The sequence below is a fragment of the Etheostoma cragini genome, chromosome 5 (genome assembly GCF_013103735.1).
Source record: "Etheostoma cragini isolate CJK2018 chromosome 5, CSU_Ecrag_1.0, whole genome shotgun sequence".
In the NCBI taxonomy this organism is placed as follows: Eukaryota; Metazoa; Chordata; class Actinopteri; order Perciformes; family Percidae; genus Etheostoma; species Etheostoma cragini.
Window position 1 is genome coordinate 23,681,316 of NC_048411.1, and position 13,011 is coordinate 23,694,326.

The 13,011-nt window shown below is 38.7% G+C and overlaps 2 protein-coding genes across 3 annotated transcripts in view; both read right to left on the bottom strand.

The window, feature by feature from the left end:
• castor1 (cytosolic arginine sensor for mTORC1 subunit 1) overlaps positions 1 to 1,832 on the bottom strand; it is a 22,955-nt gene extending 21,123 nt beyond the window's left edge. The window contains exon 1 of the mRNA XM_034872406.1: positions 1,521 to 1,832. Coding sequence (XP_034728297.1) covers positions 1,521 to 1,672 — 152 coding nt within the window. The 5' untranslated portion in view covers positions 1,673 to 1,832. The remainder of the gene's footprint in view (positions 1 to 1,520) is intronic.
• An 883-nt stretch (positions 1,833 to 2,715) lies between these two features.
• nipsnap1 (nipsnap homolog 1 (C. elegans)) lies at positions 2,716 to 12,074 on the bottom strand. 2 transcript variants are annotated; one of them, XM_034872689.1, is made up of 10 exons: positions 11,866 to 12,067; positions 10,220 to 10,347; positions 9,526 to 9,571; positions 8,618 to 8,712; positions 7,398 to 7,468; positions 7,083 to 7,223; positions 5,729 to 5,760; positions 5,531 to 5,625; positions 4,895 to 4,978; positions 2,716 to 3,181 (listed from the first exon to the last, which is right to left on the bottom strand). In XM_034872689.1, exons 1-10 carry the CDS (start codon positions 11,946 to 11,948, stop codon positions 3,117 to 3,119), a joined length of 840 nt encoding a protein of 279 aa, XP_034728580.1. In that variant the 5' UTR covers positions 11,949 to 12,067; the 3' UTR covers positions 2,716 to 3,116. The 2 variants fall into 2 exon arrangements, with proteins under 2 accessions (XP_034728580.1, XP_034728581.1); XM_034872690.1 differs by lacking the exons at positions 8,618 to 8,712; positions 9,526 to 9,571 and having other exon boundaries at positions 11,866 to 12,074.
• Positions 12,075 to 13,011: the final 937 nt, after the last annotated feature.

A 13,011-nucleotide genomic window follows, 5' to 3' on the forward strand; every position in this document is an offset into this window, starting at 1 on the left:
ACACACACACACACACACACACTGAAAGCATCACAGAGCCTATTCGTAAAAAAAAAAAAAACTTCTGTAAAAAAAACTTCTGTAATAAAACTAGACAGACTTGTAATCCGGGGATCAGTTCCTGATCATTTACAATTATTCATTAGGAGTGAGTTGGCTTGTACAAAGATACAAGCTGTAATTGTGCCAGCATGTCTAAGGACATGCTGGCACAATTACAGTACAACCTTGTGTAATTCACACGGAGTAGTTATTTTGGGACTAATAACAGTTTATAAGGTGGTGGAAGACATCATGCAGTGTTCCTAGTATGAACATGTCAAAACCTACTGTATTGCCCAATACTCTGAGACAAATGAGTGCTGAGGAAGGCAGCTAGCCATGAACAGATGTAAAGTGTTTGACAGGACATGATATGAAACTCATTTCTCTATAGCGTATGTTTTCCAGGATCTTCCACTTATAAAGACAAGGGCTAGTCCTGTTACGTGGTAAAGTGATTTTCAAAGGGCCGTGGTGTTGCTAATATTCATATGATGCTTAGGATAAGAGAATCCTGAAGGACATTGTGTTATCTAGACTTCAGATGTCACTGAGCACAAATACAATCAGGAGGAAAAGCTACCCTGACATTTGCTTACAACTTCTTTGTAACTTGACTTGAGAGCAGTAGCTGAGCCTCTCCTATATCATTGGCAGCTCAAAGCCAGATGTTAAGCGCTTTTTTTCTAGCCATGCATATGTGGGGCAGCCAGAGCAATAAACAATTACATAACAAAGGGAGGATATCCAGGGATTAACTGAAAACTGGTACTAATGCCAACATGAGATCCTGACAACTTGCAAACTGGATGTTGATTTCAGGGAAAGGAAGTCAAAGGTCGAGTTTGTGTTGGAGAAACAAGGTTCCACATTACTACAGGTAAGGCTCTAACATGTTTAATCAATGCTGGTCTTATGTTTTTTGGGGTTTCTGTAAACAACATCACAGAGTTAGACCTGCTCTTTTATGAAAAGCGCAATGAGATAACCGACAATAAATAAAATTGAATTGAATTGAATGATTAGTAGAAGCACCATTCATTGCATGCGTTTTACAGAACTACAAAGTAAATATGCACGTTCAAATATGACCCTGAAATAAGTCCCTGTTAACTAAACTGCTGCAGGTTTTTTGCAAATGTTACCTATATTTTATACACATACATACAGTCTTATGAACGCACTTATGTCTGCATTGTAAGAATACGTTCAGAAAGAATCATTTAATTAGCCTAATGTGCAGATTTCCGAACGGTAAGTCTTTGTCATAAAAAACAGTTATTGCCAACAGCTATGCATTGCTGTATGTCGCACATGGAGGCAGAGCAGGGCATGCAGCTCAGGCAAATAACCCAGAAATGGCTCGGCCACCCGGTGAATGAATAGCGCTGTGGGGTTATCTCTTATATTCGTACTGGATTAACAAGGTGATTCACACCACAGTGACACAATCTGACCCCAATCATGAGTCTTCTTACCGTGTCCTGTTCCGAAGAAATATCAGTTTAATCAGGGGGTGTGTGAAATTCACCAGCCCATTCTTGGATATGCTGGTGACCCGTAGCCTGTGGTCCAATATGTGTAAGTCCATACTGGCGGTTCCGAGCAGTGCAGTCTCCTCGGCGTGCATGTGCGTGCGGCGGAGAAAACGCCTTCTTAACTGAGTGATAGCACTCAAATGTTAAATATAGGCCTGGACGATGAGCATTCCCGACGACTGCAGACACCACGACCTGCAGAACGCTGCGCTCGGAAAACATCCGATGCAATCCGACTCCAGCCTTGCAGACCTACTGTTTATTCAAATAAAAAGGGACAGCCCCAGAAATGACACGCCCCCTCTTCTTAAAGGGACAGGTTTATTATTTAGTAAGTTTATGATGTTAAATGTCTCGCGCATGCAGAGCGAGTATACTCCCAAGCTCCAGTTTCTTCTTTAAACAATCGTACCTAGTAAATACTTCAAGTCAAAGTTCCAACTATACCCCGTGAGTGTTATGTTACTTTTTTATTCACCTTAGTCAAAATATTTTCTTTTTTATTATGATAATCCTGATAATAACACTTTGGAATATGTAGTTAACTTTTATCTTTGGCAAGCTAAGTTTTTTATTCATAAACAGAAATGGCAGAAGGGACAGCCTTCCTTCTGGGTATTTCATGTAGCAATAGATTTACTCCTTAAATGACTTTATATATTTAAAAATAACCCATTCTGTGTCTCTTCTACAGTCTGGAAATCCTGATCAGTTTTCCTCTTTATTTTGTATGTAATGTGTTGTTCTGATATGTTTTACTTTTGTATGGAAAACTGTATTGTCATATCATGACAGTGTATGTTGTTTTGTGTATTTATTCTTTAAGCATCAATTAAAAACATAGTATTGGACCCCTAAACTTTGTGTTAATGGCATCAATGTATGAGACGGACTTGGCTAGGATTCCTCCAAAAATTTGACCTTTCACAGCTTTCACAGACAAATTGTGTTGGAAAAAACTTTTCTCCTTATTTTGCATGTAACATTCTGTGACTTTTTTTATTCTATTATAGTTATTTTTGTAAAACAAAATGTATTTTATGAATCTTGTGTTTCACAGTCACGCCTGTGAAGCTCAGTGCGGTGTCATTCGGTGTGATTCATATCTAGTCATAAAAGGGCAGTAATAAAAAGCTGGGTGGAGAATATTCTTTCATTAATGTGAAAAACAAATACATTGCTCATTACCATTATTCATGATAAAAACAAAAAGCAGTAAACATGCCGCACCTAGCTCTAAACAATCATGCCAATTTCAGTTCATAGTAGCATATGGCGTAAATGCAAGTTATCTAATGCATACAATTTGGCGTTTGTCGTTCCTTTTTCCACCTATTTGACCTAAACTTCTGGAGATGTCAGCATTTAAGGATTCTTTCAGGTTATTCACAAACACTGCATCATTACTTTTCATGACTGGCTGGCTTCTGTGCAAATATGGAATCAGAAAATGCTTTTTGTTTACATAATAAAGACCATCCATCAGAAAATCTCCATGTCTCTCTGGCTGTAGGTGAATGAGTTTCAGTCATCTTCTTATTGTAAAGGTGAACTCGTGGTGGGAATCATTATCCTAGACTCCATGCTTCTGATCAAAGGCACTGAGGACAGGCAGATAGAAACATGTTAAAGAGTTTAACATTAACTCAACGATCATTAATTAATTGCAAGTTAGTTGCAACTTTATACTACTCTGATATGTTTCAAGGAGAAGCTAGATATTTATTACATTATTTCACAGTTTCTTACAGGTAGATGTATTGTAAAGCATAGTTAAATTGATCAATGTGTTCATTATAATACCATCATCACATCATTAAAACTGTTTTCATCATGTTCTACAAATCCCAGATAATACTTTTATGTTTGTAAAACATCTATGTAGGGCGCCCGGATAGCTCAGTTGGTAGAGGGGGCGCCCTTTTATAGAGGTTTGCTACTCGACGCAGCGGGCCCAGTTTAGGCACCGAACTGCGGCCCTTTCCACCCCCTCTCACACATTTCATGTATTCAGCGGTCCTGTCTATGAAGTCCTAAAAATGCCCCCCAAAAAAATCGTTTTAAAAAAACTATCTAGCTATCAATCATATAGAGCAGAGTCAGAAAACATACTGTGAAAAGGACTGTGCTATCAATACACCACCATTTTCTGTATTTATGTATTTTATCTAGTCCAGTTCCTCAACATCCACCTGTGGGCTCCCATCGCCCCGTCCCTGAGGAGGATCTGATCCAATCTCTTGGTATACTCTGTAGGAAATATATTTTGTGTAGAAGCCTTTGCCCCGACTCTCTGCTCTTCCTGACTGTGAGAATGCCATCTGGATTGATAAGGTCAAAGGGAGTATCAGAAGACTGGGGAAAGAATTTGAGCTTAGTAAAATACTCTTAGATCGGTAAGATCAGAGAGCCAAGGAATCTGGGTTTTAATAAGTAAAAAGGTAAGGTACAGGTCATATGGTGAGCTTGACTCTCATTGCTTCTGGGTTGGCAGAAGATAAAGAACAAACCCGGGAGTGGGGGAGCCAGGTATTTTGCGTGACCTTGCTTCAACAATAGGATAAGAGACCTAGATGTCTGGACTACGTACAACTGATAACAACAAACCAGGGTGGAGAAGAAAGCTTGCTGGAGAGAATAAGTAGTGAGAGTTTTGAGCTAGTCGTTGGTAGGGTGAGAGAGAATCTGTCTCCAAGGGAGCGGAGTCCTTATGCATAAGCTGTAACTCCTCGCAATATTGTCACTAAAGATGAATGACTTCAACTAAAGGAGTCCTGGACTCCAACTAAAGTTATTTCTGGCCTAACCTTAAACAAACACGTAGGTTAAAAGGTGCAGTCTGAGACAACTTGAGTTGATCTTAAATCAACCTTGGCCAATGGGGCCAGACCCGAACCGGCACCAGAATCTCAGAATCTTCAACTCCCATCTGTTGCTCATCACACTCTAAAAGGGAGTGACAGTCCGGTAAACTTTATATTAAGCAAACTTATTGTGTACCTTATCTGTTTATTTCATTCCTCTTGTGTTTTTGTACAAGTTTTGTACAAGTACAAATATCTCTCCAGTGCTTCCCATCTTCTTGAATTTGACGCTTGTTACTTTCACATATTTTCAGAGCTTTTATCTGCCATCCTATCTCTATCATTTTGTGGCACACAATGAAGTAAAACCACAATTTCAGGTGATTAATTTGATCTAGATCCCGTGTGCAAAGCTTTATTTGTTATCTTATGAGGCACACATCACCTTTGGCTACATGGTAGAATGATTTTCTTGGGAGTTTATGTGCAGTAGATTTGCATTTCTCCTACCTGTATAGTAAACATTTGCATCCCATCCTTCCTTCTGCCAGGCAGAGTTCCTGGTCTCCTTCCTGGACTGAAGGCTTTCATAAGCTGTAAACACAAGTAACCACACCATACATTAAGTGTGAATAAATGTATGCAATTTTAGGCACTGCCTTAGCTTAGAATTGATACCCCAATTCCCTGCCACGATTATTTTCTCACAAAGTGGAATGGTTATTTCACACATGAACCATGCCAAAACAAAACAAATTAGCAGTACCAAACATAGATTTTTTGGGCACCTATAGCACATTGCTCATCAACACAAGGCTGTAAACATAGAAGCTTCCATGAAGAGAAGGGAGAGCCCTGCAGTGCTTGGGAGCTCTTTAAAACCTATTTTATGAAGTCTATCTTTAAAAGTCACAGCAGAAAGTTGTTGCGCTTGTGATGCAGTCAAATCGTACAATTACATAAAAAATCAAAGTCATAAAAAAAAATGATTTAAAAATTATATACAGGGTAAATGGAGATTGTGATTAATCAAGCATGCCTAATGTCACTCTCATTTTAAGACATTTATTTCAAGCAAAATTTTGCATTTTAAATGCCTACTCCCCAAACACCCAAAAGGTGATGTTACAAATGTTACATACTCACCCCACAAATGATGAACAACATATAGGTCACCGATCTGTGAGAAGAACCCGCCCACTGCTTCGTTGTTTTCCTGTCTGTACCGGATTGCCCTCGCCCTGTTGTAAGACATGTTATTTTTAGTCCTATAATGATCACATCTGTACTACTTGATGCTTGCAATTGAAAAGGATCAGGCAAATCACACTTTTTGAGCCTTACCAGCGGTTTCCCCATTCAATCATAGTTCCTGGCTGAAACACATGTGAGGAGGTAAAATATTAACACAGGTTAAATGGAAACATGGCTTAGCTTGTTTATTTACACAGACCAACCAACTCGATGTACCACATGAGCCCACACGCAGGAAGAACTTCAGCGTTGTTTGCACACAGATTTTATCATAGTTATGTTTTAAACCACTTTATCAGGTACGCCTCTCCACTCTTCTCACTCTTAAACACAACGTGTCAACTGTAATATGTGTGTGTGTGTGTGTGTGTGTGTGTGTGTGTGTGTGTATATATATATATATATATATATATATACACACAAATAACTAAGCGCAGAAATAGGCCTTGTTGATCAAGAGAGATAAGAGGATAACTGCATTACTTTCTTTGAGACAACAGGGATCCCATAAGTATGCAATTTTTTCTTTTTTTAAAAACAAATGTTGTCGCATTTTAGGCCGATATTATATAGGACAGCTGAGGATGTGAAAGGGGAGAGAGGGGGGGGGGATGACTTGCAGCAAAGGACCGCAGGTTGGAGTCGAACCTCCAGCCGCTGCAACAAGGACTGAGCCTTTGTACAAGGGGCGCACGCTCTCCCAGGTGATCTTTCCAGGTGCCCCAAATACGCAAGATTTTCAGAATAACTGACATGGCAGTGATGTGTATAAAACCATCTCACCAAACCTGTGTGAAACAGTGATACTATCACCCTGGCATAGACGAAGATCCATGTGGAGTGTTACAGCTTATATTCTTACATTCTTACATTATAAACTCCAGGAATTCAGCCTGCTTTAAATGCAAAGGTGGGTTCTACAACTTCATGACAATGTTAATGATACTGGCTTCTGAATGTATACAATATGGCTCCCACATTCTGTTGATGGGGAGCTTGCAGTGTGATAAAAAAGATGTTGTATTTCATACAGCTGCAAAATTATACAACCCGATCAACCTACAAGACATTCTACTGATCCATGTGCCACTTAGCCATAGTAAACAAGCAAAGGAAGTGGAATAATAGATATTTGTGTTCCCAAAAGCATTATTGTGTTTTGCAACAATTTGGCGTGCTTATATACTAGTAAGTGATTAAAAAAGCAATGTTAATCATGTTGTGGCTGTATTTCAAAATAAATTCTGCAAGTCAGGCAAACACTTAGAGCTGAACATCATTTTGCAGTTCTAATGTGTAAAAAGGCATTATATTTGGCTTTTATTTTAATGAAATATAAGTTACACAAATGAGAGAAGTATTCTGATTGACTGTGTCAAGTCTCTTAGAACTCAAATCGAATCTATGGACTCATGCAATTTGAATGTGGGTAATATGTGGATACCTTGAGGTTATATGTGCGCATTTCATAGATGCTGGGTCCTGGTCTGGGCAGGGGTTCATTCCAGAAACTGAATTCCAGGAGGAGTTGATTTCGCCTTGAGACCAACATTTTTGCCCTCTCTTTCCGAAACTCTAAATACTCCTGAAGAGAGAAAAAAAAATGTATTAAATGGAGAGAAAAGAAGAATATACAAATGTATATATTTTACAGTGATTGTCTGCTCAAATCAGTGTAAGTTACGCTTTCAGATCTTTTTCTTAAATTCCCTATTCTGTGTAAACAAAGGAAATGATTTAGAAAAAGTTGACAGTTAACCTTGTTATGGTTCAGCTTCTTTAGGCATTCAGTCAGCGCTGGGTAGCCTCCTCTGTATCGCCATAGATGCACTGCAAGAAACAGACCAGCAGATGTCAGTGTAGCCCTATTGTAACGACTGACGGCACCCACACAACCTAGAGACACAGTGTCCCCCACCATGTGATCCCTTTCTGCTGTCACTGACAATTCCTAAAGTATACACTAAATAAAATAAATAACCATATGTAGAAGGAGAAGCAGTGAGTCATCTGCTAGTGTCTGTGCATTTTTCTGTGATGTTCTGCCAAACAATTTACAACCAAATTACCAAAACTATATTAAGGGGTGTTGTTCATCAGAAATATGAACCCAGTCCTTGGTGCAAACAGTAACTGTGATCACCAAGAGGTGACACCTTTCTAGGGCTGCAACCAACAATTGTTTTCATTGATTATACAATTAGTTGTTTTGTCTGTAAAATGGTGATTAAAAATGTCAATTAGTGTTCTTAACCCCATGACAACATCCTCAAATGTCTTGCTTTGTCCACAACTCAAAGATTTTCCGTTTACTGTCAGAGAGGAAAGGAGAAACCAAAAAAATCATCACATTTAAGAAGCTGGAATCAAAGAATTGTTCTCCTTTTTTGATTAAACATTATTAAAACCAATAAATCGATTCATTAAAAGGCAATCTAAATGACGTCATGCGTGTTTTAGGCTACAACATTTGTTGTCACATACAGCAAACATCTCCTCACTATCCGCGGGCTGCCTGTCCCCAGAATACACTGTAAAAAAACACAGCCCAGTGTCTACTGACGGCAAACAAAATCAAACTGTGCCCACCTGCACCACGAAGCATACACAAACAGTGTTGAAGCCAATAACTGACAAGAAGGAGTTGGGGGTTGGGGTTTGGGGGGGGGGGGGGGGGGGGGGGGGGGGGGGGGGGGGGGGGGGGGGGGGGGGGGGGGGGGGGGGGGGGTTAGCGCGCGAAGGCACAGAAGGGAGGGGGCGAGATGAGGAGGACGGAGGGGAAAGCTAGTCTTGTTGTGTTTGAAAATACTTCTAACGTCAACTAGATGCAACGTCACCCAGCATTGCTTAGAGCATCTTTAATTAAAATAAAATTAACAGTAATTGATAACTAATCGATTAATTTTTGCAGCTCTACACTTTTCCTCATCTTTCAATCATTTTAATCGTTTTCTGTTCACGGTGGCACTCGCTGCTTACCAGCTTGGTCCTGTTCTCCGTACCAGGTATTCCAGCTTCCGACCACCTCACATGGGTAATCCTGGTCCTGATGGAGCCTGTTTTGCACCTCAGCCCTAAGGGCAGCATAAAAGGAAATAATACTAATTCTTCACACACCAATTGTCACTTTACCACAATGACCAACTAGAGGGCACTCAGAGAGCATAAAGTCCACAATTATCCAACTTGCTGTTACACCCAAAGACATTACCTCAATTTTACCCTAAATGAATCTTATGATCCTGCATGAATACATGGAATAAAGTCCATCTTGTGATTATGGGAATCACTAAAATATTATCATTAAAACCTAATTAGGTGCTCTTTCATTTAAATAATTATACAGTATATATATATATATATATATATATATATATATATATATATATATATATATATAGTATAATCTATAAACACTCTATAAAACATTCTGTAAATGTCTTCTATAAAGTTTCTTTCTAAAACTGCAGTGGTAGAAAACAAAAGAAATTCCAGTATTTGAGGGAGAATAAGACCTCTTCCTACAGCTCTCCTGTCGCCCCTTTTTGTCACACTTGTATATGCCAGAACAGCCAATAGAAAGGCTCTCTCTCTCTTTCTGGAATGACATGTGATTGGCCAATGTTTCCTGTCATAGGCTAACTTTTCTCAAGCCAGAAAACTAAGCCAAGAGGAGATGTGGAACTCAGATCATTTGACTTAAAATATGCTGAAAGATTATGGATTTTTTTTTGTGTCCAACATTGCCAAAAATAATTTGTCTAACACAGCTTTAAATGTCGTGTTGACATAAACCCATTAAAACAAGAAACTTACTGAAAACATTACTTGATTGACAGAGTTAATACCTTGTACATGGAATGTTGTAAAGCTTTGAACACACTCACTCTAGACTGTTGTATGCCTGCAGGCACTCTGGTTTGACATTGTGAACTGGAAAAAGAAAGCCAGACTTATCAGAAATTAGTTTTTTTCTTTTAAATACAAGCAACAATCAAATTCTTCAACAAAGTAATTTCACACTCCAATTCAGCAAAGCCTTCTACACACAAAACTGATACTTTTTCAATAGGTTATAGGCTACGGCTGATAGAATTTTCAAATTGAAATCCCGACATGGTGTGACGTATGATACAAAAAAGATCAAAGCCGGGGGAGAATGATAGATTTCTCTACAGGAGACAGTTATCACCGCCGACTCAAAAGAAAACCAGACACATTATTGGGATTTTGCCTTTGAAGACTTGACACACCACACAATTATAAAATAACTTTCTGCTGTCTGTATGTTGCACATGACATAACTTGTTACAGCCCAGTCCTGTGCTTGTCTACTTTCAGTTTTCTCTGAGGTCACTGAGGACAGTATGGATTGAATGTAATTAACATCATGTATTTAGCCATTTTCTGCAGAGACAAATGGATGATGTACTGTTGGGAGACTCAAAACAAAATCCATTTCATTATACCGTTATAATATGATGCAACTGCATCACATTCACTTGTGTTTGGCCCTCTGTAACCCCATGCATAAAGAAGATAAACTGTCCACTGAAAGTAAGTAAAAGATCTTATGCCTACATTGAATTTTATACAGGTTGCTGGTCTCTTTCTTTGACAGCAGGTTGGAGTGGGCATCTTTCCTGGCATCGACTTTGTGCACAAATAAGGAACGGAACCAGCCTTTGTCGCTGCTCTCTGAAAACCTCCTACACAGAAACGAGATGAAAGAAAGTTTCACAAAGGCTCAAAGCAACAGCATTAAACGGAGAAGTTTTCGATGTTAAATAGAAAAACTTAAAAAGGAACATGGAAATATGCGTGACATATGGGCTAAAAGATAGTCATGCTAATATCTTTGATATGAAAAACATGCATGCTGTATGAGTGAGTGGGCTCAATGCCATAGCTTGCGTCTTCGGCACAAAAAATTGTTTCACCCACTCCAAGTGGGTAAAAGTATTCCTTTTAAGATCTACTGTGTTGTTACAATTTAAGAGGCTCCAATCAGTATTTGAACATGAAAAGCTGTCTCTTAAAGTCAGAGAGCAGAGAACTTAGACTTGAATCAGTTGGTCTTCAGGCTATACTTTGAGGAACTGTCCCAAAGAAGGTAAACTGACAACAACAATAATATTATTAAAGCAACCAGGGACTAATCCAACCAGTAATACTACTACATTAAGGTAGAACTGACTTATGCATGGTTCAAAATCACAAAAACATACCAAAACTATTATTGCTGTTTAAATAAGTTTCATTTAGTTTTATATACAGAGCACATCGGTCACACATCCAGCTGGACAACAATGCAAAGACATTTTAAAGACTTCCATAGCTTTTAAAAAACTTCTTAAACCATGTTAAAGCTGCTTCAATGTCAACATTAACAGGATTTTCCAAAGGGTGTGGAGGGTGGAACCAAAAGCAGCCCCAAGAGAGTAAGGCTGGTTGGTATCTACCAAGTTATGGATTAGGGAGCTACTGTATACTGTTCATATGTTTACTCAAATGTGGGACTTTAAATGCATGTCTGTTAATTCACAAACACTTTCTAAGTCTTTATTTATTATTTTAAAATCCATAAAGTTTCAAGGTCAGTGAGCTTTCTCTTTCAACAACCTTAAGGGCCAATAAAGCCTTTAATTGAGAACTATAATTAGAATTTCCCATGGCTCCCTCTCAAACAACAAAAAAAAGGAGGTATGGCAGAAATTAGTTTTTGAGTATGGCCAGCCACAGACAAAATGCATAGAGTGTGGAGGCATGGATCCGTTGTTAGTGTTGCTTCACAGGACAAAGTTCAGAGGTCCAGCACATGATTAGAGCTGGTTTGGAAAACTGTCTGGTTGTTTTATTAAGAATGGCCCTGATGCCTTAAGGTATTACTGGAGCATGATGTAAATACACGCACACACTGACTCACTTTATTATTTAGTCAATAAAATGTGTTGAGTGAAGACAAATATAATCTATGGAGTTAACGAAACGCTGGCTGAAGAAAGTTTGGTTTGTTACGTTAGCTAACGGTAACGTAGGCCTGTAACAAACAGAAAAGTTTAGGTTTGGGAGTTCAATTTTACGTATATGTAGACATTTATCAGATCTTAAAATAGCCTGCTTGTTCAAAGAAGCTTCGATGTAATCATACATAACGTAGGCTACCACAGGTCTTTTAATAAAGGCTGAGCTGCATACATAAAAATAAAAAACGTCTTTAACGTTACCTGGTCAATTGGTGCAGATTCACCGAATACCTGTACAGCATCTGTCCTTTACACCACACAGAAGTGTGCCTACTCGTGGCCATGTTGCTTTTGTGGGGTAAAAACTTGTTGTGGCTCGTAAAGCCACTGATCTGGTTAATGTTTACCCCCCCTCCCTATCTGTGATGTGTTGACCCAAAGCCCGCCGGAGATTTACAAACGTGCGTGACTCTGTGACGCAGCACGCACTGATCAATGCGCACAATCGATCAGACCTGATTAGCTGAGTGTGCCTTGCAGTAATATTGAGCATTGTGAACATTTTTGTTAAAAGAAGTAAAAAGAAACTTTACTAAAAAAAAGCAGTAAAGATCCTCCATTACAGCAGTGTCATGCTTCAACTGTATGCATAACCAGATTTTATGTAGCTTAATTTATTGTATAAATTCGCATCCCACAGGCTACATTGGATATCTGTGTTGTAAATTGTTACAAATACAGTGTATAATGTCGCATTTAGCCTATGACATGAACCAAACAATAATAACCATTAACAAAAATACCTACCTTCTGCATGAAGTTAGTCATTTACGTCTGTAAAAGTGAAGTAGCCTAACCTACACAACAAAATATACATTATGTTACATAAAATTAGCCTATGGGGGGGTGACACCATTCAGAATTAACTGAACTTATTATCTGGATCATGGTAACTACAGTTTTGCTGCAATTGTTTTTGAAATTCAAAAGTCTTAAAATCTTTCTCTGCAAAGGAATTACAACCATCATTACATTTCCATCCAAACATTGTTCCTTTAAGCCATATAGTTGCACAAAATATAAAACTCAAGTAGGCCTACATTAATTTTCTCAACATTGCACTCAGCAGTACTGACAAATATTTAGCTACTTTCCATCCATGCACGTAAATAATACAAATAGACCTACGTCATGCAATGTAAGATTTTACATGCAAAGCAGATCAGTTACAACAACTGCATGTGTGTGTGTGTGTGTGTGTGTGTGTGTGTGTGTGTGTGTGTGTGTGATACATGTCTCCAAATGACAGCTTACTGTACTCCGCTGTCCTTTCCAACAGTGGATCATTCTTTTGAAGCTGCTGTCTTTGTTAGACTAGTCATGTAGTACTTAAATCCTTTTTGTGCA